Source organism: Anolis sagrei, chromosome 6, assembly GCF_037176765.1.
Source record: "Anolis sagrei isolate rAnoSag1 chromosome 6, rAnoSag1.mat, whole genome shotgun sequence".
Classification (NCBI taxonomy): Eukaryota; Metazoa; Chordata; class Lepidosauria; order Squamata; family Dactyloidae; genus Anolis; species Anolis sagrei.
This window is the reverse complement of record NC_090026.1, coordinates 34749556-34772954: the sequence shown is the minus strand read 5'-3', so window position 1 is coordinate 34772954 and position 23399 is coordinate 34749556. Positions and strand designations below refer to the sequence as shown.

The 23399-nt window shown below is 40.2% G+C and overlaps 1 protein-coding gene across 1 annotated transcript in view; it reads left to right on the top strand.

Moving 5' to 3' along the window:
• Positions 1 to 20606, top strand: part of KPNB1 (karyopherin subunit beta 1) — a 35827-nt gene extending 15221 nt beyond the window's left edge. The window contains exons 7-22 of the mRNA XM_060780908.2: positions 262 to 351; positions 459 to 569; positions 1181 to 1282; positions 2649 to 2873; positions 5020 to 5211; positions 5491 to 5621; positions 6241 to 6388; positions 6734 to 6805; positions 7437 to 7581; positions 10686 to 10768; positions 13104 to 13211; positions 14080 to 14223; positions 14311 to 14416; positions 15169 to 15283; positions 17095 to 17256; positions 18372 to 20606. Coding sequence (XP_060636891.1) covers positions 262 to 351; positions 459 to 569; positions 1181 to 1282; positions 2649 to 2873; positions 5020 to 5211; positions 5491 to 5621; positions 6241 to 6388; positions 6734 to 6805; positions 7437 to 7581; positions 10686 to 10768; positions 13104 to 13211; positions 14080 to 14223; positions 14311 to 14416; positions 15169 to 15283; positions 17095 to 17256; position 18372 — 1935 coding nt within the window. The 3' untranslated portion in view covers positions 18373 to 20606. The remainder of the gene's footprint in view (positions 1 to 261; positions 352 to 458; positions 570 to 1180; positions 1283 to 2648; positions 2874 to 5019; positions 5212 to 5490; positions 5622 to 6240; positions 6389 to 6733; positions 6806 to 7436; positions 7582 to 10685; positions 10769 to 13103; positions 13212 to 14079; positions 14224 to 14310; positions 14417 to 15168; positions 15284 to 17094; positions 17257 to 18371) is intronic.
• Positions 20607 to 23399: the final 2793 nt, after the last annotated feature.

Here is a 23399-nt window from a genome sequence, read left to right as displayed (position 1 = left end):
TTAACAAAAATACGGTAGCATAGGAAAGTTATTTCTCTGGTACTTAATATGAAAGTTGCTTTGTAATTCTTCCTGTTTTCTGGCAGTTTTTTCTTCTTTGGAATTTGGAAGCAGACAATGAAACTACTTGTTCTGACAGTACAAGCTGAACCCCGCATTACTTGTCCCTGTATCTTGTGCGCTACACATCATCGTAAACTTCCTTTCTTTTCTTAAGCCTCTGTAAAAATAATTGAAAATAATCCCTTTCCTTGTGTTTAGGTGCGAGTAGCTGCCTTACAGAACTTGGTGAAGATTATGTCCCTTTATTATCAATACATGGAGACTTATATGGGTCCTGCACTTTTTGCTGTGAGTATTCAAAAGCAGGAATCAAGAAAGGAAATGTAATTTTTTTATGATCATGTTCTCTAGGCAGAACAGGAATATGATCTGAAACAACTTTCCTTTATCCAAAGATAACGATCGAAGCCATGAAAAGTGACATAGATGAGGTGGCTCTTCAAGGGATCGAATTCTGGTCAAATGTCTGCGATGAAGAAATGGACCTTGCTATTGAGGCATCAGAGGTGAGTTAAAGGCCTGTAAATAACATGTTTTCCAGATTATTGTAGTACAGTTGTATTTGGTCCATGATGAGACACCATGCACCACTCTGACTAAAGTGATGCATATATTTCCTATAAAGGCTGAGACCGAACTTCACAAACTGTACTTGTTTCTGTTTTTTATTATGGGGTGTTTATTTGCCTGAACGAGTCCAGGTGGACTGCCATCTGAATGTTCTTGGCTGTATGATACTGTGTCATAAAGAACTTGGACAGTTTTCTCCACTAATCCTGTGGTTATTGTATGATCGTTGTAATCTGCTTTGCTGATAAGTTATAGATGAATGAGAATTAACTGATCAGAGCCATCTTGATGAAATTTAGTTTAGTGGGGTGTCATCTGTTTTCCAAGTTTCTGCCCTAATTGTGTGCCTAGAGTCAGAGATGGAGTTAAACAAGTAGTTTAGTTGCAGTTGTCAGTATTTATAGGTATTCTAAGCAGCTGGGCAAATCTGAAACTTATTTCAGTGCTCATCTTTTTGAAGTATTTAATATTTAACTGCCAAATCGGCGGATCTCTTTCAGAGGTATATATTGTTGCATCTAACGGAGATGAGTATTTTATTTTCTAGGCAGCAGAACAAGGAAGACCTCCAGAGCATACCAGCAAATTCTATGCCAAGGGTGCACTCCAGTATCTTGTCCCTATTCTCACACAGACACTGACCAAACAGGTAAACTGTGGCTATATATATATGTACCAGTTTTCAGATTAGGAAGTTCCACACCAGGTAGTAATTCTTGTGAGAAGTTGGAAAGCAGGCCTGGAGGATGTCCCGTTGTGTTGAGAAAGATAACAATTAAATAAATGAGATTTTCCTTTAATTTTCTATTATACAAAGGAACTGAAAATTTGGGGGCAGTTCATGGCATGAGTCTTACCTTCGTAATCCACAATGCATCATTCTCTCTACTTTTGGTCACTACGTTGATCCAGTGGAGAAAGAAGAGACATGTCTCAAGACATTAAAAATATGGTTATTGGGGAAGTGGGTGCCCGGTGTATTTCTGCTTGTGTATATTTGTACATTATTTGTATTTTGTGCAGTCTAATATGTATTTGCATGTTTCCTTTTTATTACTTCATATAACTTTTTGAAGAAGGCCTTAGGGGGAGTACACATAAGCTGAAACACTTTGGGCTTTTCTACCAATGAACAAACATCCTATCAATAATTTTAGAAAGATCTCTTTTTTGCACCATCGATTTCATTGTGTGCTTCCCAGTTTTGGCTTCTTGTACACATCCAGTTTCATTCCCTAGGAGAAAGGCTATTTCAGTGACAGACTGAGGGCAGAATTATCTCCCAACTTCTGAAGCCAGTCCTTTTCCTCTGCTTCTGTGGTTAATAACTATGTGACGCACCGTTTTGGTAGCAAAAGGTTCTCTCTCAATATGATTTGTTACCCTTCCTGTATCAAGCTAGTACATCTGGGTTTTTAGTTAAAAACCTTACATTAAAGCTTCAATGAGATTAGATCAATTTATGTGTCATAGGGTTCATTGGTTCAAATTAAAGCTCCACTAGCATTTGTACTGTACTTCTGAGGTTCAAGAAGATTGTGTTCTGAGGGGTGCATAGTTTGTTTTGCACCAAATCAGAACTGAACTCCATAGTATGAACCGCTTCAGGATTGAACCAAGAGTCAATGCAAAGTTGTTGTGCATCATCTTGCCTTTGGAGAAATCCTGTTGCCATGCTGTAGTATTTTGCTTTGAATGCTACTGCATGAGAAATGGGAATTTATGGTATCAAAAACATAGTGACTATATTAAGATAGCACCTTAATTAATAACTTTACCCAAGTCTTCTGATCAAGCATAGTTTCATGCACATGTTAAGTTTTTTTCTAGTCAAGAAGTCAATTTAGTGTGGTCTCTTTGGTCTAGATTGTCAGTCCTGATAACTGATTTACCCATTATTAAACTATCATGCCATGATGTATCTCCATGGCTACAGAATAAAAGGGCCCTGACTGTAAAGGTTTTGTGCAGAGAGGCTGACTTGGGTGCTCTCTCCCTATCCGAATCCCATTTAGGATGAGAACGATGATGATGATGACTGGAACCCGTGTAAAGCTGCTGGCGTCTGCCTCATGCTCTTAGCTACCTGTTGTGAAGATGACATCGTTCCTCATGTTCTTCCTTTCATCAAAGAACACATAAAAAACCATGACTGGCGATACCGAGATGCTGCTGTCATGGCATTTGGATGCATTCTGGAAGGACCAGAGCCCAATCAGCTCAAACCTCTTGTCATTCAGGTAAGAGAGTCTTGTGCTGGGGGTTTGTTTTTTTTTTTCCGTGTCAGGAGCAACCGCTCCTGTTGTGAGATAATTGGCCGTCTGCAAGGACGTTGCCCAGGGGACGCCTGGATGATTTTTGATGTTTTATCATCCTTGTGGGAGGCTTTTCTCATGTCCCCGCATGAGGAGCTGGAGCTAATAGAGGGAGCTCATCCGCCTCTCCCCGGATTCGAACCTGTGACCTGTTGATCTTCAGTCCTGCCGGCACAGTGCTTTAACCCACTGCGCCACCGGGGGCTTGTGTTGGGGTGCATACCCACTTAGTCTATCAAGCCATAAAGGTATCCAAATTATATTCAAACTGACTTGCCAGTGTATTTCTAAATTTTCTTTTGACTAGAAAATTTCCACTGTATTCTGGAATCTAAGCTCGTGTATGCATCTGTGGTTAATCTACATCAGTTATGATTTTGACTTAAACATGATTGTTTCCGCAGAGTGATGAATTTGTTTAGAGAAATACAAGGTGGGAATATTGTGTGTGTGGCCTTTGTATTGGATAGGAAGTGTAACATTGCCATTTGCAAAGTTAATTTGTTGCTGTGGAGAGGGACAGGAACCACTAGGTGGCTGCATCCCTGCATCTAAACCAGAAAAATAAATCTTATATCAAGCTGTGTGTTGGCCAGAGTACAAAAAAGGACTTTGAGTTTACTCACCCTTCCCGCTAGAAGGAACATCTGGAGTTTCACAAGAAGTAAGCAAAACAACAATAACACTTTATTTATGTCCAGCCACTATCTCCCAGAAGGGACTCGGCGGCTTATGAAAGCACTTGAAAGTGCAACAAAATACAGTAAAATACATGGACATATAAAACAATCACAATGTAAATTTACATAAACACATATATACATAAAACATATTTAACCCCTACTGATTTAAAAGATTTAGTAAAACTCAGCAGTGGCTGTGGATATAAAGTAGGCATTCAATACCAATCACTTACTGTAAGTGTCAGAGTGAGAGGAATACAATTGGGGGAAGATTGACCTTGATTTCAATTATCAGCTGGAGAAGAAACTGTGTCCGATCCTGCTTTCTGAAGAGAAAAGCACTCCTATTCTGAGTTGCAAAATTGACAGGCCGAAAGGAAAAGGCATTGGAAAATAATTGCTTCATTGAAAGATGAGCTGTAATTTTTAAATTAAAAAAAAAAAACTTCCTCTCTGCCGTAAAAAGAGCTGAATTGGATATCTTTACTGTAAATCACTAACTCTGTGCCTTATGGTTCTGTGTGGAGTTTGTTTCCAAAAGATACCAAATACAGTATATTGTTTTGTTAATCTTATGTTGTTTTATTCTGTATGTTTTGTGATGTTACCTGGGAACCGCTCTTGAGTCCCTTTGGGAAGATTGAGCGGTATATAAATAAAGTTTTATTATTATTATTAAATCCAAAAAATGAAAAATGAGTATAGCTCATTGTTGTCTAGGAGTAGAATATGTACAGATCAAAACTATCAACATTTATCAAATCACTTTGATACAGGGCTTGGGAAATTGCATTTTATACCAAAAAATGCATATTCTCAGCATGGGGTTTTTAAATTGTAAAATTTGTTCAGAATTGGTACTTTTTGGAAACAAACTCCACATTTATGTCTTCGCTTTAATTGTAGATATTGTTCAGCCTCAAAAGAGTTTGGAGCATGGTTGTTGGCCTCATTTCTCCCAGCAACCCTATGAGAAATAGGAAAATGTTGAGATTTCACAATAGCTACACTGACTTCAAGCATATTTCAGAATTATAGCGATTACCTTTAGAACCTCCATGTAATTTTATTCCTGAATAATTTATCCACTTCCTAACATCTGGAAGTTTGTCTCTGCAGCTATATATAGTCTCTTCCCTGAGTGGCCTGCTTTGCCCCTTGTCTTCTGCTTTATAGAGAAGTCTCGTATTCAAGCAAATGATTCCTTAGCCTGACTAGATTGTTGCTAGAGCTGGGGTCTATCTTAATCCCTTGTGGCCAGCAAACTGATTAATATATCTTCATTTTAGTACATTGCCTTTAGACTTATGGAATGTGGGGTGTTAACCTATTACTTGCAAAATCTATAAAAAAATGTTTGTCTTCTTGTTTGCTCAATTTTCTCATAGGCTATGCCCACCCTAATAGAGCTAATGAAGGACCCCAGTGTGGTGGTCAGAGACACAACTGCATGGACTGTGGGTCGGATCTGCGAACTACTCCCTGAAGCAGCTATAAATGATATTTACCTCGCTCCATTGTTGCAGTGTCTGATTGAAGGCTTGAGTGCAGAGCCAAGAGTAGCCTCCAATGTGTGCTGGGTAAGGCAAGGTTTTTTTCTGGGGTAACTTGAGTGATGATTTAATTCGGAAAAGTGAAGGAAAGGTTAGGGCTGGGTAAAATAGCAGGGTGACCTATGCTGATAATGTTGTTATAATTTGGTTTATACCATTGGATTGAGAGAAGACCATGACAGGTCCGAATAATTGGAATAAAACATTAGGGGATGATGGCACAGGGTGGAAATGATTGCATATAAAAAGGAGAAATCTTCTGAGACAATTAACTCTGTTTAAATAGCTGATACTTCTGTCTTTCAGGCTTTCTCTAGTTTGGCAGAAGCTGCTTATGAAGCTGCTGATGTAGCTGATGATCAGGAGGAGCCTGCAACATACTGCTTATCCTCATCATTTGAACTAATAGTTCAGAAACTCTTGGAAACTACAGACAGGTAACTGAGCCATTCCCTCTCTGCTTGAGCTGGCATCTTTCTGTTACATGTTTCATATAATGACATGCAAACTATTTTTCCAAGATCCTTGCATGCTAAGATTAAGGCAGCATATTGCCAAGTTGGGCTATATGGTTGCCGTGAGTCGATAGGAAGGCAAAAAAGGCCATGAAGAGTTTCTGGGAAGAACTGCCTCCCTAGAGATCTTCCTGATTCAGATGTGTCAGAATATTTTTTTATTAATCTTACAACAGGAATCTTTTTTGATGATCTTACAATTTCATTTCTGTGGATTCGCTCTCTTTTTGTTCTTATTTGGGCTGAGCTTTCAGTTTCTAAAAGAAGCCTTCTTTACAGTAACTGTTTCCTTGATACTGCTTGTTAATGCTACTGATGATCTTTAGGACTTTTTGCTTTCTTCTGATTTACAATGTAATTTTAGTTGAGTCATGTGTGAGTGTTCAATTTTTCTAAGCAGTTTTTCAGTCCCGGTTCATTGGGATGGCAGAAAGTTTCAATTTGGTGTTACATGATTTACACATTTCAAGTTCTTCCTGGAAGAGCGGTCAGTAGACTACAAAGGAGTTTGTAGTTTCAAGTATATGTTCTTCTTCTTTAGGCCTGATGGGCACCAGAATAATCTGAGGAGTGCTGCTTATGAAGCGTTGATGGAGATTGTGAAAAACAGCGCCAAGGATTGTTACCCTGCTGTCCAGAAGACAACTTTAGTCATTATGGAACGGCTGCAACAAGTGCTACAGATGGAGGTTGGCTGCTTTGATGTTTGAGATTTATAGCATGCAGTCAGTTGTGCCTAGTGGTATAGCATATAATTTAAGTGCATGTACCCATTGTACAGTTATGACTGTTGTGCCACAGTTAAGGACGTTCAGTTGCCTGTGTGCACCAATTTCTAGATGATGGACATGCAAGGCTAAATTCTCTCTCTGCAGAACAATCAGTGAGGGAGAGTTTTGGCCCCAGTTCTATAGATCTGTCAGTGCACTCTCATATTCCTAACCATGATTTGAAAGTACAGGTCAAGGTCTCATAAACATTGAACATGTTAAACCTCTTTTTGAATGCCTAACAATATATTTTTTTTCCTGCAGTCCCATATCCAGAGCACATCTGACAGAATCCAGTTCAACGATCTTCAGTCTTTGCTGTGTGCCACTTTGCAGGTAAAAACTTGTTCTTTAACATCTGTGTTCTTTCTGAAGAAGGAGCATAAGCATTTAATGAGGAATGTTTAAAGGGAAATTGATTTGAGTTGGTCTTTTTGGTAAGAGACACCCAGAATACTACTTTGGCTTGAATAGTGGATATTTGTCTTTTGAACTTAGGAAAAAGAATATCATTTTGATTGAAGCCTTCTTCCCAATAAACTATACCCACCTGATACCCTTGTTCAAACAAAGCAATCACAATAGCTAAGAATTGGTTCAAATCTCAGCTGTTCTTGGGATTGATAGGGTCAAAAAGAAGGGCTGGGAGATGAAACCTAACCAATTGATAGAGGGACTTATCCAGTCCAATCAATTGAACAACTGAGTATGGTTATCAAATTAACTCCTTCTTCCTAGTACAGAGAAGGTAAGACATGTAACGGGTAGAGCATGCTTGCACTTGAACATGAATTGCTACAGAGGAGGGAAAATAGTTCACAAATCTAAAAACAGGAATGTGTAATAGATGGCCATTCAGATCAACTTGTTTGTAGATGTATTAATGGTATAAAAGTTCTTGGTTATTCAAGGGAGGGTGGGTGACTGAAAATTCGATGACATAACTTTATCTATGTTTTCTTTACAGAATGTCCTTCGTAAGGTACAGCACCAGGATGCTTTGCAGATCTCAGATGTGGTGATGGCATCTCTTCTGAGAATGTTCCAGAGTACGGCAGGATCAGGAGGTGTGCAGGAGGATGCCCTCATGGCTGTCAGCACCCTAGTAGAAGGTCAGTATCTTGCTCTGTGCAGGATTTTAGTGAGAAAGGAACTTCAGCACTGTGTGATCATGATAAATGCACTCTGTGGCTTCTGTGCTCTCCTAATTATAATAAAAAGTTTGATTTTTGCTGTTTGTTTAGATAAAAAAACATGAAGTCAAGAGGGCTTTTGGGGTGAAGGGTTACTGGCCTTGGAACAATAGATAAATAAACTGGTTTGCTGTGCTAAGAATTTTTAAGGATGGTTCACTTGGTTAGATTACTCTCTGGTAATTGAAAGGTAATTGCTTAGTGCAAGAAGGAAGTCAAGAATGAAAATTTGATTTTAGTTTAGATTAAAACTATGGAAATATCCTTCGATATATTTGAAATGACAACCTCCACACTTATTACATACTCTGCTACCTGGGACTGATGGGAATTGTAGTTTCAAACATCTGCAGGGCCAAAATTCCCTACTCTTACCCAAGAACAAGGATTGCTCTGATAGAGTATGTAAATCTAGCGAAAGCAGAGATGAAATGTTGATGGTGTAGTCTGTGGACGACATAATGTTAATAGTGGGATTGGCTCCTGTCCTACTCTTGAAAACAAGGCTTTTCATCACTTGGTCAGTTTGGCAAGTTTGCTTGCTGTTTGTAAAATACAGTACTGTGCAATGTATGACTTGGTTCCAGGGCTTCACAGTTTAGTGGTCTTGGTTATTGGTACTAGTTTTTTTAAAACACTGGAACTTCAGAGTTTCATCTCAGACCTTGATGGGGTTTTGGAGAAACTTGAAAACAAAGGGGGTTTGGCTGTTTCTGAAGTCTGTAAGTTCAGGAGCATAGGAAATAGGAGTTTCTCCAAAGGTCTGGGGGAGCATGTATGTGCAGTGCATATTCTTGTCAGTAGTGCTGAACTTCAGAGATGCCTCCAAAATAAAGATCTAACAAGGATCCTATCAGTTGCTCACTTTGCCCTTGGTTGTAAATACGTGCTGCTGTGCCTATTTGAAAGTTCCTGTTTCTAAGGGTGGTTTTGTTGTTGTTAAAATGTCTGGGGGAGGGAGACTTTCCTGTATAAAGGAAGTATGAAATAGAAAGCATGGCATACACTAGAGAAGAAATAGGGAACATGAATGTTCTCTAGTTATTGTTGGACTGCAGCTCCCATTATCCTTGTTATGGGCCGTGTTCAATATGAAATTGCAGTCCAACAATAGTTTATTGGGGAGAAGGCTTCTGGTTGACTAGTTATATATCTCCATGTAAACAAAGTAGGATGTGTGTCTAATTTGATGCTTTCCGTTAAGGAGAACCAAAACCTTTCTTCTCTTGGGTGATAGAAACCATTTCATGAAATATTTGAGATTTCAAGATTTTCTCATTCAGTAGATGTTTCAAAATAACATCCAGTTTTAACCAGAACTATTTGAATCTGTCTTCTCTTAGAGGCTGATAGTTAAGTGATGTGTATGTACACACACAGACACACTTTTTAAGGGGCAAGAATTTGCATTTGAACTACTAGTGCAAACCAGGAGGAAGATAAGCAGTTCCTTGCTGCATTGTGACATCAAATGAAGCTGTCTTGCTTTTTTAATGGAAGGAGGGATTTTTTATTCATGCTTGGCTTATACATTACATGCAGTTGGCCTCCTCAACTGAAAATAGTGAAAACCAGTTTATAGATATATGACGCATTATTTTCTAGTAAAAATAATGCTCAAAGCAACTAACAGTGTGCAGATAATATTGAAAATTATCATTAAAACAAACAATTCAAAACTCCCGTAATTCAAAACAGCATTTAAAGCCTCTCAGACGGAAGGAAGAAAAGGGTGGTACCCACTAACTGAACCCTCATTCCTATCAACAAAATTGACCTGACAGTTAAAAAGCTAGCTTACTGGGTGGAAATAAGTTTGCCATATTTTTGTCTCCATAATGGTTTTTCTATTCTATTTATTTCACCTCAACGATAAACAAGTGTAGTTTTCAATTTGCTTCTGTATTATGGTTTCAACTGAAGCAATTTATAACAAATGGGAATGATTTTGAAACTGACTTGACAAACACTGCTTGATTCAGAACAGAATTGTGTATTTTTTGCATACTGTGTCTTCCCACTGCTTGATTTCATACATATTGGATGCTAGATGACATTGAGGTCTCTCCACATCATCCCTATCCCAAATTTTCTGCTCTCAGAGTTCATCAGGTAGTTGAGAAATGATACATCCTGAAACTTGAACTGCAGTACTTTAGTGCCCTTTTTTGATATTGTCTGTTCTATCACAGCTCATTTGAAAGCTTCCTTTTGGGACTGCTGTCACTCTAGATGCAGGAAACTGTCTTTCAGTGATGGCAGATGAAAACTTACTTGGACAAATTGAAAACTTAGCTGGGTTGCTTTCGCAAAAGAACACCTACATTTGAATCTGATTCAGCACAAGATAGATATAACTCAGTGTGTGGGCTTATGCAGGCCTTCTCCACCCCCACTTTGTTTTGAACCTACTTCTGGTTAGTGTTGAGGTCTGCAGTAGCATTTTTTGCTGACTGTACTGAATGCCAAACCAGCTTGCAACCTGCTCCTAAGCACAATTTTAGTTATTGTTTTATTTGTTATGGTCAATAAAAATGCCACACAGGCAAAATAGTAAGTGTAAGCAGCCCTAAAATGCAAATAGACGAAGGCAATACCTACATGAACCAGTAGGACATTCCACTAGTCTTGATGTCAACAAAAAGCATTAGAATGTCTTTAAGGAAACATCTGCTCAGAGTTCATTCTCCATCTGTAAAAGAATACAGTCATTCTCAATGAAAGGCAATTGCTTTCATTAAGATCTATTTGAGGGGAAAGCAACATAAATGATCAGCATTGTTTTGCATGAATGAAAAGTTGACTTGCTTCCAAGCAGCTCTTATGATACTGTGTCTTGTGGAATCCTCTATGTAGCGTTAATTTCTGAAAATCCAGCAAGATGAATTTGTTAAGTGCTAAATGAACTATGTAGCAGCATTTTGGCTTCCCTGGTCTTACGTTTCAAAAACGGCAATGCTTGGAATGTTGGGTTTTTAACCCTAGATGTGTGATACCCGTTTCTCCCCTCCCATTCTGCACAGTGCTTGGAGGAGAATTTCTCAAGTACATGGATGCCTTCAAACCTTTCCTGAGCATTGGATTGAAGAACTATGCTGAATATCAGGTGAGGGCCTTTTTCTTGCCTCATAAAATGTTTATTTCACTCAAACATGCATCTTTTAAATAGTTTTTGTATGCATTGTGATTTGGATTTCATCAGTTGATCTATAATGGAAGTGGATGTCTGCTGAAAAGCCCATTTTCACCTCTGCTATGAGCTACCTCAAAAATCTGTTCACTGCAGCCTCTGCCTCCAAGTTGTTTTTGGGATCTTCAAACCTTTCAGGCACCACAGAAAAAGAAGGCAAATTTGACTGCCTTGGATAGTTTTTAGTATCAAAAGTTGGGCTTCTGCCACACACACACACACACACACACAGACCCCGGTCCAAATGGAGTCTGGGACATGCATACTAATGACTGGGGGATTCTAGTAGCTGCAGTTTCAAAAAGTAACTTTGTGTGTTATTCATTACAATCCAGTGACTTCCAGTATATTATGTGCTGAACAGTGATAAGCAGAGCTGCAAAAAATTTGGTGAGGTACATGAGGAAGAGAAAGGATTGTTGTGGAACCAAATGTGGTCAATTACCTCTGATGCATACAAGTTGTGACTGTGCAAGGGTACAAGAGAGATTATCTTACATCCTAAGTATTGGTGATAGAACGATCAAAGCAGCCAGCATATCAGAAGAATATAAGTAAATGCAACATTAATAACATTCAGTTAGTTATTTATGTATTTTTAATATTTGTACATTGCCTTTCAACAAGGGGCCTTGACGTGGTTTACCTAATAAGAGCTGGCTTCTAAATAAGTTATTTAAAAGCTGTTGAAAGTGTTTTGCAAGTGCAGATTTCCACGTGGCAACACTGACTTCTGAACAAAGAAATAGGTGGTCTTATGCTGTGTAGTAGCTGCATATAGAGAGCAGCTCCTTTCTTGAAGTTCTATTTTCTTCCCAAACCTCCACAGTTCAAATCTGGAAACAGATTGAATGACCAAGACCATAAGGACAAAGCTACTTCTGTTGTCATACAGTTCTTTCCTTAGACAGCTGGCTTGGTGGTAGCTGGAATACTAACAGAAGGGAGCAAACTCTTTTATTAAGCATGAGAATAGTATTATAATACCACCAAAAGCTATGTACTTGGTGCATAATTGAGTACAAATCACACATTGCTATCTGATAAGTGTTAATGATACTGGATCCCTGTTGTATTACACAAATTTCAAAGAATCTGATACTGGGTCGATGATGTAACATTGATATTGACCACAGATTTGGGTTAAATCTGAGAGCCTCTTTATTTATCTAGATTACATATTTAGGGACTATACAAGTCAAGTTTAGCATGTGCTTTGAGCATAGAAGACAGATGGACCAGAGTACTCTGTGCAAAGTGAAGCAATATCAGGTTTCTTAGTCCTGGAAATGTGGGTGATGCAGATTCTTAATTTTTGAAAAAGAAGAAATTAAAAGATGGAAGTCAGCAGTTTATATTACTGTTCAAAATTGAGAAACTTTGCACAACAGGAATATGTTCATGGGCCAGATAAATTTCTGAGCATTCCCATCAGACCCACATTTGCCCCTCTTTGGTTGGGTGATGTTGTTCCTTCCCAACACACACAAAAAGCAGTAAAATGTAAGTGATGTGTGACACTCTTTTGGGTTAGAAATGTTAATGCTTTGCTCAGCTCTCCAGTTGTAGTCACAGTTGGAAGTTCTCCATCTATAATGTGATTTAGAAAAAAGCCAGAAGAATACATGTGGAACCTTTTTAAAAATAGAAATTTGCCATCCATGTGAGCCCCCAGCCTATCTATATGTATCATCTACCAGCATCGTAGATGCTCCCATTAGATTAAATTGGAGACGTGTTTTTTTTTCCTAATTCAAACTGCTGCAAGCAATTTTTTTTGTGTGTGTGTGCGAGAGAAAGAGGGAGGATGGATCCTTTCTTCATAGCTCTAGTTCAACCCACCTTTGGAATCACAATCCAGAGAGTGATGTGGTGTTTCCAGTGTTTGTCTTAGAATGAAGGTGCCCTTGTTGGGATGTTCACTGTTGTTTATGTTGACAGTTGAAATAGGCAGTGTTTCTGCTGCTGAGTTTCTGCAAAACTATACTGGGAAGCTGTTTCTGTACCATTCCTCCCCCCCCCCCCCCCCCCCCAGGAGCAAATGTGTTTGTCTCCCTTCCCTGCTACATTTTCCTCTCCACTAGATAGTTAACAAAAGATATGACTCCACAAAGCACGTCACCATTGTGCCATTGCTGGCATGATTTAGTGTTTTTAATAGGACATGGCTGTAATAATCAGTGCTGGAAGGGGGTGAAATGTGACTCATGGATTGGGTGGGTGTGTAACTTAGTGTCTTGTTTCTTCACAGGTCTGTTTGGCTGCAGTTGGCCTAGTGGGTGATTTGTGCCGGGCTTTGCAGTCCAACATCCTGCCTTTTTGTGATGAGGCCATGCAGCTGCTTTTAGAAAACTTGGGGGTGAGTGCTCCTTCAAAATATACTGTTTGAACAAGCTGGAGGGCAAATAAGAGCTACGAAGGAGAGAAAAATTCCACATGTAACTTTGGACTTGATGGGAGATTCCTAACATTGGAAGGCCCAGCGTGTAAACATTTAGTTGCTATGGTGGCTGGGATTTTGGCAAAGGAAAGGGAACAAGGGAACAAGAGAACACTTTGTCAAAGCCATAATTTCTTACATTGTGTGAGTTCTCTTTGAATTGTGTCCATGTGCACATAACATTTTGCTCTTCTTTTCTTCTCCAGCTCCTGTAGTATTTATTGAAAGTGCGTTAAGAGGTTTTATGTAGCTCAGCATACACAGCTGTGCAGGGAGGAGAAAAAAACCCCAGTTTATTTGCCAGAGTTGAGTGGACTGTACATATCCTGAAAGCTTTGTCATCAGTTTGCCAAAACTGAGAATTAAAGCTTATGCTGTCATTAAGACCAAATAGGTGGGGTTGTTTCTTCTCCTCCCTGGAGTTTTGTGCATCTTGATAAATCTAGACATAATTTATGAGACTGAATTAAAAATGCAGTAATTTTTGTCTGTTGAGTGCAATGTAGCTTGCTAGGTCTGCCTTCATAGCAAATGGCAAATAGCAACGCTAGTTCCCAGTGTAAGAATTGAGAATGTTTGATTTGGTTTTGGAAGGCTTGGGTTCAAATATTGCTCTATCAGGGAGCTCACTCGCTGATCTTGAGCAATCCTCTGTACCTCTACAAAGACACAGTCTGTGAATCAGTTAAGATTTGCTGTGTCAGAAATAGAAGTAAGATTCAAACATAATGTAATTGCTAAAGTTAAGCACTCGCTGTGAGTAAAATAGCTTTTTTTTTCTTTACAGAATGAAAATGTGCATCGGTCTGTGAAACCCCAGATTCTCTCTGTGTTTGGAGACATTGCTCTTGCAATTGGAGGAGAATTTAAGAAATATTTAGAGGTTGTGTTGAACACTCTACAGCAAGCTTCAACAGCCCAGGTTGATAAGGTAAGACCTGGAAACCTGGGTCATTACATATGCTTGCTACACTTGGGTAGTTCTCACAAACTGACTCCTGCTTATGTTCTGATTTAGTCGGATTATGACATGGTGGACTACCTGAATGAGCTACGAGAAGGCTGTTTGGAAGCATATACAGGCATCATCCAGGGACTGAAAGGAGATCAAGAGAATGTGCATCGTAAGTGTGTTTTCTAGATTCTGAAAGCAGTTAAGCTCTGAGGATTACCTTCCATTTGTTAGATGCTGCCCTTGAGTAAGGGTAAAGATATTGAAGTTAAGCCTCTGCATGTTCCTGTTCTTATCCCAAGGATTTGCAATGTACTATTGTATATTTTTGTGTTTTCTGCTGCTCGTGTTAGTAGCAAGTCAGATATATTTGGCTGTTGAAAGCAGATGCAAACATCAATACTTTGGGTTTGGAGCCACCAAATGGTCTTTGGACCAATTTTTCTCCTTCTGTATTTTAAAGCAGTGCTACCAAAGTGGCAGTCTCAGGACTGGTAGTGGTCTCAAGGAATCACTTGTATCCAATGCTCTGACACATTGGGGTAGGGGCTGGTCACCCACATCAAATAGCACTGTTTTACAGCAATGTTATTATAAAGCCATTTGCATTTCTTAACACAAGTATTCCTCAGAGTGAAACTATTGGGAGGCCATCGCGCACCCTATGCGTAGTTGTCCTATGTTAGTCTCCACATTATGTTTGTGTTCAGGAACCACTGTTGGCCCTGGCTACAAAACACTTAGCCCAAAAGCAATTTTCAAGAGGCAAAAAATATTGCACAGACTTGACAATGTATGTATGCTAAACACTTCAGAGCCTTAGTCACATAGGCATGGGTGATAGCCATTTAATATGTTTAATTCTACCTGGGTGGATATGACTATGCAGCCAATCTTTTGAACTGAATTTTGCTTCCTTTTCAGCTGATGTGATGCTGGTGCAGCCCAGAGTAGAATTCATCTTATCTTTCATTGACCATATTGCTACAGATGAAGATCATACTGATGGAGTAGTAGCCTGTGCAGCTGGCCTGATAGGGTAATTGATAGACTACCTTGTGTTTGGAGAAGGGTGGAGTTTAAACATACCGTGTGAATTTTCGCTTCTCTTAAATGCACTTAACGGTGGCTCTCTGCTTCCACACACAAATGAAATTGTACAATTTGTTGACTTACGTTTTATGTAGCCTACAATAGAGAAAGATATGTTTATATGTTTATATGAGGCGTTTAAGGGTGTACTGCAGCTAGCACTTTGGGATTGTGCAATTCATGTCATATAGCAAGCTGTTCTTTTGCAGTCTTTAACATTCACTAGTGATTCTCAAGCAGATTTCCTCCATGATGAATGAGTGCTGGTGGGCTTATGTTATGATATCACAATACCCAGCTTCATTGATAACACTTGGAAGTAGTTCACAATTGAATAGAGGTAACAACTGCAATGAAATTCTGTTTTTAATGGAGCTGAATTATCCACTAATAGCATTTTGAAGCTTGTTCAGATGAGCCTCTTCCTTGAGTGTCCTGGTGCACACTTCTAAAGGGATCTCATTACACAGTCTGGGGTTTGACAAACACTGCTCTAAGGTACTCGACTATACCTTATATCAGTGGTTCTCAACCTGTGGGTCCCCAGATGTTTTGAGCTTCAGTTCCAAGAAATCCCAACAGCTGGTAAACTGGCTGAGATTTCTGGGAGTTGTATGCCAAAACACCTGGAGACCCACAGGTTGAGAACCACTGTCTTATTTATTTATTTATTTATTTATTTATTATTTATTATTTGCACTTGTTAACCGCCACTCTCAGCCCGAAGGCGACTCGTGGCGGTGTACAGAACATAAAACATAAAGACAACAGTTACAGTAAATTCAGGGCCATAACACACATCTTACTAACACACAGCTAATTAAACTAAAAATCCGCTTCGTCTTGTTTGGGATGGGTCATAATCAATCTCGTAGTCATAGTTCATTCCGGTGGTCATTCCAAAGCATAGCACTTAATTGAAGGCCTTTTCGAAGAGCCAGGTTTTCAGGCCCTTGCGGAAGGCCATGAGGGAAGGCGCCTGTCTAATTTCAGCAGGGAGGGAGTTCCACAGCCGGGGGGCCACCACCGAGAAGGCCCGCTCTCTAGTCCCCGCCAAGCGTGCCTGTGAGGCAGGCGGGACCGAGAGAAGGGCCTCCTCGGATGATCTCAAGGTCCTCGTGGGCTCGTAGGCCGAGATGCGGTACTCAAGGTATTTTGGGCCGGAACCGTTTAGGGCTTTGTAGGTTAGCACCAGCACCTTGAATTGGGCCCGGTAGCTGATCGGCAGCCAGTGGAGCTGGGACAGCAAGGGCGTTGTGCGCTCCCTGCGTCCCGCTCCGGTTAACAACATGGCTGCCGCGCGCTGGACTAGCTGGAGCTTCCGGGCCGTCTTCAAGGGCAGCCCCACGTAGAGAGCGTTGCAGTAGTCGAGGCGGGATGTGACCAAAGCATGTACCACCGTGGCCAAGTCAGACTTCCCAAGATACGGGCGCAGCTGGCGCACGAGCCGAAGCTGTGCAAATGCTCCCCTGGTCACCTCTTATATGAAGGCTTTGGAAGCTAGACAAGTTTATGCAAGGAGAAATATTAAGGTATGTCATGGTACATTTTAAATATCTGGTGTATTAAGTACTTAGAGCATTAAAAATTCAAAACCAGCATGTTTTATCTTGAAATGCAATGGCAACTGCAAACTCTCCAAACCATACTGGAATTATTTCAACTGGTATCTTTCCACTCTTAAGGGACAGGGATCTGTAAAACCCATGGGAAGAAACATCCATAAAGTTATTTCATTGTCAAATTCGTTTCTCATAGGGATTTGTGCACAGCATTTGGGAAAGATGTCCTCAAATTGGTAGAAACTAGGCCCATGATACATGAATTGCTAACTGAAGGAAGGAGGTCAAAGACGAACAAAACAAAGACTCTTGCTACCTGGGCCACTAAAGAGCTGAGAAAATTGAAGAATCAAGCTTGGTAAGGAATCTCCATTTTCTTTTTCTTTTGTGTGTGTGTGTGTAGCTTATTCAGAACTTAAAGTTTTAAGTGGAAATCGTATGTCATTATATAGATGTTGTCTTGGGCACTGCTGTTCCATGGCTTTTGCATTTATAAGGTTTTCAGTTCTTCTTGCTTCTATATATTATTTGCAGAACATAAGAACAATGTTCTCAATCAGGCTAAATGCTTATGTAATCTTCATACAGGCAAAACAAGTTGGTGCAATGAAAAACCTACAACCTGCCCCTGGGTTTATACATATACATAAGCACATAGTTAGAAGCCAGTTTTGAAGAGGAAATTTTGAGCACCGGAGAATGAAGACACTCATTGCTATCCTGTTGCTTTGTCCAATGCCAAAAAAGTCTGGCCAAACTTAGGGACCACAAATTCCAGACTCCCCCTTCAACCTTCTCAAGGCTACTTATTGATTTACAAGGATTTGTTAGATGCATCAGTGGAAATCATGTGTGGCCATGATCCAGAAGCAGTCTCTCCTGACGTTTCACCCACATCTATGGCAGGCATCCTCAGAGGATGCCTGCCATAGATGTGGGCAAAACATCAGGAGAGAATGCTTCTGGAACATGGCCATACAGCCCGGAAAACTTACAGCAACCCAGTGGTTCCGGCCATGAAAGCCTTCAACAACACATTAATACTACCTCTAATACGAGAGAAAATATATATTGCCATCTTCCATAAACTGACTTGTCCACTTTTATAATTTTCCAACCTGGTGACCATCACTCTCAGTGAAGTAGCAAGTTCATGGTTTAACTGTCCTTGTAGTCATCAACATCAATTACAGAATGTAAGAGGTCTATGTGCTTTAAGGATATATTTGATGCAACTTAGGGTAACCTGGTACACTGTAATGTAGCATCAAGTTTGTGTGGCATGGCATGTGTGACCTGAGCAACTTCCAAACAAGCTTGCGTGGAACCCTGGGGTTCCTTAGAATCTGGTTTTGTGGTCTCTCAATCACATTATCGTGCTATTGAAATATTAACAAAGTATCTTGTTTGCTGCTTGCAAGTGTCTATGCCCTTCCTTTCCCTTGTTCTTTCATTATTTTCCTTTCCTTGCAGATCTGTTACATTGGGATGACACCTGAGACCCCCACTGGAAATCTCCAATCTATTGAGGAAAAAACCCAACCCGGAAGTGAGGAGTGTGCACGGATGCTGAGTGTTTGGGAATGAGAGGATGAGTGAGTGAGAGGCTTAAAACACACCACGGTGAAAATCCAGCCACGGCAAACAGCAGCAGCGCTGTTAATGGAGCTAATCACTGACTTGCGTAGCAACAAAATCTTGTCATCGCTTGCCTCCAGGAAGTGGGAAAAGATTGATTTCCATACTTCAATGTAGTCTCTTCTGACAAGAGACAAGGACTAACTTCTGTGTCTTTTGGCCAGTGAAGAGGGAGAGATGAATAAGTCTGGGAGAGAGGAAATCTAGCTTCAGGTTCAATTGGAGTGCTCATATACTAAGTAAGGTCTGGCTTTCGTTGCTGGAGGGAGAGGAGGACGTGGGATCTCCAGCCCACCTCAGTCACCTTTTGGGGAGGGAGGGGAGTTTTGGGCCGCACAACGCTGTCAGTGCACGAGAGAAACGGGAAGGGTGAAGGATTTTCTTTCGGGAGTGAGTGTGTGTGAATGAGGCGGTATCTACATTCTCAACTTTAAGTCATTGCAGTTAATCTTTCCCAAAAGAAATACTGAAGAGATTAGCAGTTGCATTTCATAAAACTAACAAGTTCAGTCTACTTGAAGCAGCAGAAGCATAAGAAAGTTTGGGGGGGAGGGGAGGGGGGGAGAGAAGTCACTTTGCATAAGGCTTCTTTAGGGAATCGCTGGTGGGATGTTCAAAGCTCCCGTCGTGACACTTTTTTCACGATCTTATTTCATTAAAAAGCGCCTTTCCTTCCTGAATTTTGTTCAACTGTGAATGTAGAAATCAGGGGTGGGGTGGGGGGTGGGTGGGATGTCCAGCTAAAAAACTCTCACGTTATATTAGAGAGATAGGATTCACTTTCTCCAAATGGGATGTGAGGCTTTGAAACAAAACACAGCTCTGCTCTAAATTGGCAACAACAAAAAAATCCCCAAAGGGACAAAGCCCCTCTCTTGGCGTGAACAAAGTAGCCCGAACCACACACAACTGTGCCAAAGAGTTTAAATGGAAACCAAGTCCAAACAGAAATAAAAAAAAAAACTTCAGGAAAATATTTTGGATTGCAAAAAAATAAGATTGAAATTCAAATGTTCAAAAAAAAGCAAAAAGATAAAACTCCGATTTGGAAACTGCTTGGCCTATTTGTTTTCTTTATTTGATTCTGATACGTTATTAGTCTTGCTGCACTTCAAAAAGGAAAAAAATATATAAAATATATATATACTGACTTGAGCTTACACAGAATGGCACTTGTAAAAGGTTATATTTTTCCACTGCAGTTGAAGATTAATAAAATGGTGTCAAACATTCCCTCCCCCCAAGTATTACTTTTTTCTATTGGTCTTTTCAGTAAACAGGAAGTCAATTTTTCCTTTTTTTAACAAAAGAAAAAAAAAGGAGAGCAGTTGGATGGTCAGCTGTGTGTTAGGATCAGTTACAGTGTACCTGTTAATATTTCATATAGTTCATAACTCTAAAACAATCTATAAGGATGGGAAGAGGCAGTAGTTCTGTAGCTGTGTGGAATTTTTAAAAGAAAGCAGGAAGGGATGGGAGACACCTGCTTCTAACTATGCAGCTATTGATGCTTAGGAACTTTTAAACATTTTCAGACTTGCCTTGTGAGGTAGAGAATTTAATACCTTCCAAGAAGCATTTTTTGTTTTTAAAGAAAGCTTCTCATATCCCTTTTCTGCCTCTGTACTTTCTCAGGATCATCCTGGGATGCTCTTTAGTTGCCCATCTTCCTTGGAAAGCAAGCATGCCAGTTTCTTGTACAGGGTATCTGACGCGTGCCTTTCAGTGCCAGGTTCAGAATTGCAGCCCAAAGTGCCGACTTCTTGAACCAGTGTACAGAAAAGACCAGGTGGCTAAGCAGGACAGTTCCAACAGGAGTCTGAAAGATGGGCTTTTTGAGAGAGAGAAAAAAACCTGGGTCCACCTTTTCTTATTGCCTTTTTTTCTTTGGGGTGGGGTTTTCTTTGAAAGACACCCACAACACGAAAGCCATTCCTGAATTGGGGAGAGAGAGGTGTGTGAAGGGGAGATCTGATCATTCCTCAGTGCTACTGAACTCTGTCCGGTGTTGGCTATTCAGCTGTAGGCTGCAGGCGAATAAAGTACACTGAGTTAGTAGTGGAAACCAAATACTGTGTCTTATTTTTTTTTCCTCTCTTGCTTGATTCCTAAAATGCCAGAGGCTGGGGCCAAAGCCAGCCTCTCTTTAAGAAATCTTACTCCAGGCTTAGATAAGTATAGCGCATACTAGCGGGGTGGGATGTGTGCAAATAACCATGAACATGTTTCAAGAAGACATCTGTCGAATTAACGATTCTCTGGCTTAGTATCTTAGCAAGGGAGGATATCAAAACTTGCAATAAAAACTTACCTGAGATACCTTATAACAGCATTTTTCAACCTGGGGGTTGGGACCCCTGAGGGGAGGTCACGAGGGGGTGTCAGAGGGGTCGCCAAAGACCATCAGAAAGCACAGTATTTTCTGTTGGTCATGGAGGTTCTGTGTGGGAAGTTTGGCTCAATTCTGTCATTGGTGGGGTTTAGAATGCTCTTTGATTGTAGGCGAACTATAAATCCTAGCAACTACAACTCCCAAATGTCAAGGCCTGTTTTCCCCAAACTCCACCAGTGTTCACATTTGGACCTATTGAGTATCTGTGTCAAGTTTGGTCCAGATCCATTATTGTTTGAGTCCACAGTGCTCTTCGAATGTAGGTGAACTACAACTCCAAAACTCAAGGTCATTGCCCACCAAACTCTTCCTGTATTTCCATTGGTCATGGGAGTTCTTTGTGCCAAGTTCGGTTCAATTCCATCGTTGGAATTCAGAATACTCTTTGATTGTAGGTGAACTATAAATCCCATCAACTACAACTCCCAAATGACAAAATCAATCCCCCCCAAACCCCAACAGTATTCAAATTTGAGTGTATTGGGTATTTGTGCCAAGTCAACTGAATGAAAATACATCCTGCATATCAAATATTTACATTACAATTTATAACATTAGCAAAATTACCCTTATGAAGTAGCAATTAAAATAATTTAATGGTGGTGGTGGGGGGTCACCACAACATGAGGAACTGTATTAAGGGGTCCTGGCATTAGGAAGATTGAGAACCACAGCCTTATAAGGTGTATTTGGGACCTTGAGGGTGAATGCTTGAGTGCACAGGTTATATTGGTGTGTCTAGAAGCTTGCAGGAGTACTCACCTTGTTTATAGGGTTCATACTTTTTCATGGACATGATTCTCAATGTTTGGTCCACAAGATGTTTGGATTTCCAACTCCCAGAAACTCTAGCTAGTTTGCAAAAGATCAAGGATTCTGGGAGCCAAAGTCCAAAACAGGAGCAAGAATTGAGAACCAATGTTTTAAAGGCAATCCTTTTTCTCATGTTTGATTTCTGATATGCAATATTTGGATTAATATAGGAACAAGGGTGAAGAAATCCCTGTGGCTCATTATTTAATTGGCTTGGGTCCTAGCGGAGGTTGTGGGATAGGCAGGGTATCAACTTTAAAAGATTTATATCCTAACTCAAGAAAAGATTCCAAAATAGCATTAAACTATCCTTACAAGGGTTGAATAAAAAGTAATGCCTCCACCTTTGTTACTTGGGTTTGGATGGGAATATTTTAATCAAACGCAGAAATAATCCTTAGAATGTGCTCTTTAACTACCACTATTCACTTTTCCACGTAATCACCAGACAATTGGATACATTTCTGCCAACGATGAACAGGTTTTCTGAAGTCGTCACAGAAGAAGTGGACACTGTTTCCTAAACCAGCATCTCACAGTTCTCTCATCCTGGGTACCCATCACACACAGATCTTCCAATAGCCAAGCAAAGCAATAATGTGACCCACACGTTCTTGTGAAATGCTGATTATGCTTGAAATTTCTCTCTGAGTGATATGACAATCGTCCTGAATCAATCTGTCAACCTTTTGCTTATGAAACTCAGTGGTTGCTGTCACAGGACGTCCAACTCTTTGTTGGTCACGCAAGTCAGATGTTCCCACCTCAACATCTTTAAACAGCTTGCATTCTCTGATGAATCTCCTTTGGGGTAACACCTTCTGCTATCAAGAATTCAATAACTGCACGTTGCTTAAGTCGCATTGACTGACCATCTGCGCAGGGTTCCATACTTCGCACTTTAACAACACAACCGTTCAATGCTAAGGCTTCCTGCCAAAATGGAACTATAGAGTACTGAACAAGCCAGTACCTGTCGCATACCAGTACCGCCATCTGTTGAGTTACGAAGGTGGAAGCATTACTTTTCATTCAACCCTCGTATATTTTTATCACTCATTTGCATGTAATTCATTACCATCTTCCATCTAGACTGATGAAGGAGACAAACAGAACAAAATAAGGTTGTGAAAGGAGGGAATCCTCTTCTGTGCCTTCAAGTCACCCATTAATTTATGGCACCCCCATTAATTTCTTCAGGTTTTCTTAGTCAAGAAATACTCAAGAGATGGGTTTGACAGTTCCTTCCTCTTAAATATAGCTACAGTCCCTGGTATTCGTTGCTGATTTCTGTTCCAAATACCAACCAGCTTCTGAGATTAGATGGGATCTAGGATTTTGGGGTATTTGATGCCCACTCAGAATAGCTGCATGCATTTCCATCTCTTCATTTCTAAATTCATAGGAAAACTGCAACCTTAGGAGTTTGGTTACTAAATGTTCTATGACACCAATGCTGAATTGCAGCAGCTAGAGATGGCATTTTGGCCAAGTTAATTAAGATAAGCCCCTAGCGGTATTGTAGGCTTTTATCATTTTTTAAACCATTTTATCTGATGTATAGTTTGCTCTCACACTATCATCTCCAACTTGCAAATTTGCAAAGCTGATAAGAGGTTACCACACCAGGAGCAAGTGGCATTGTAGCATGGAAGAAG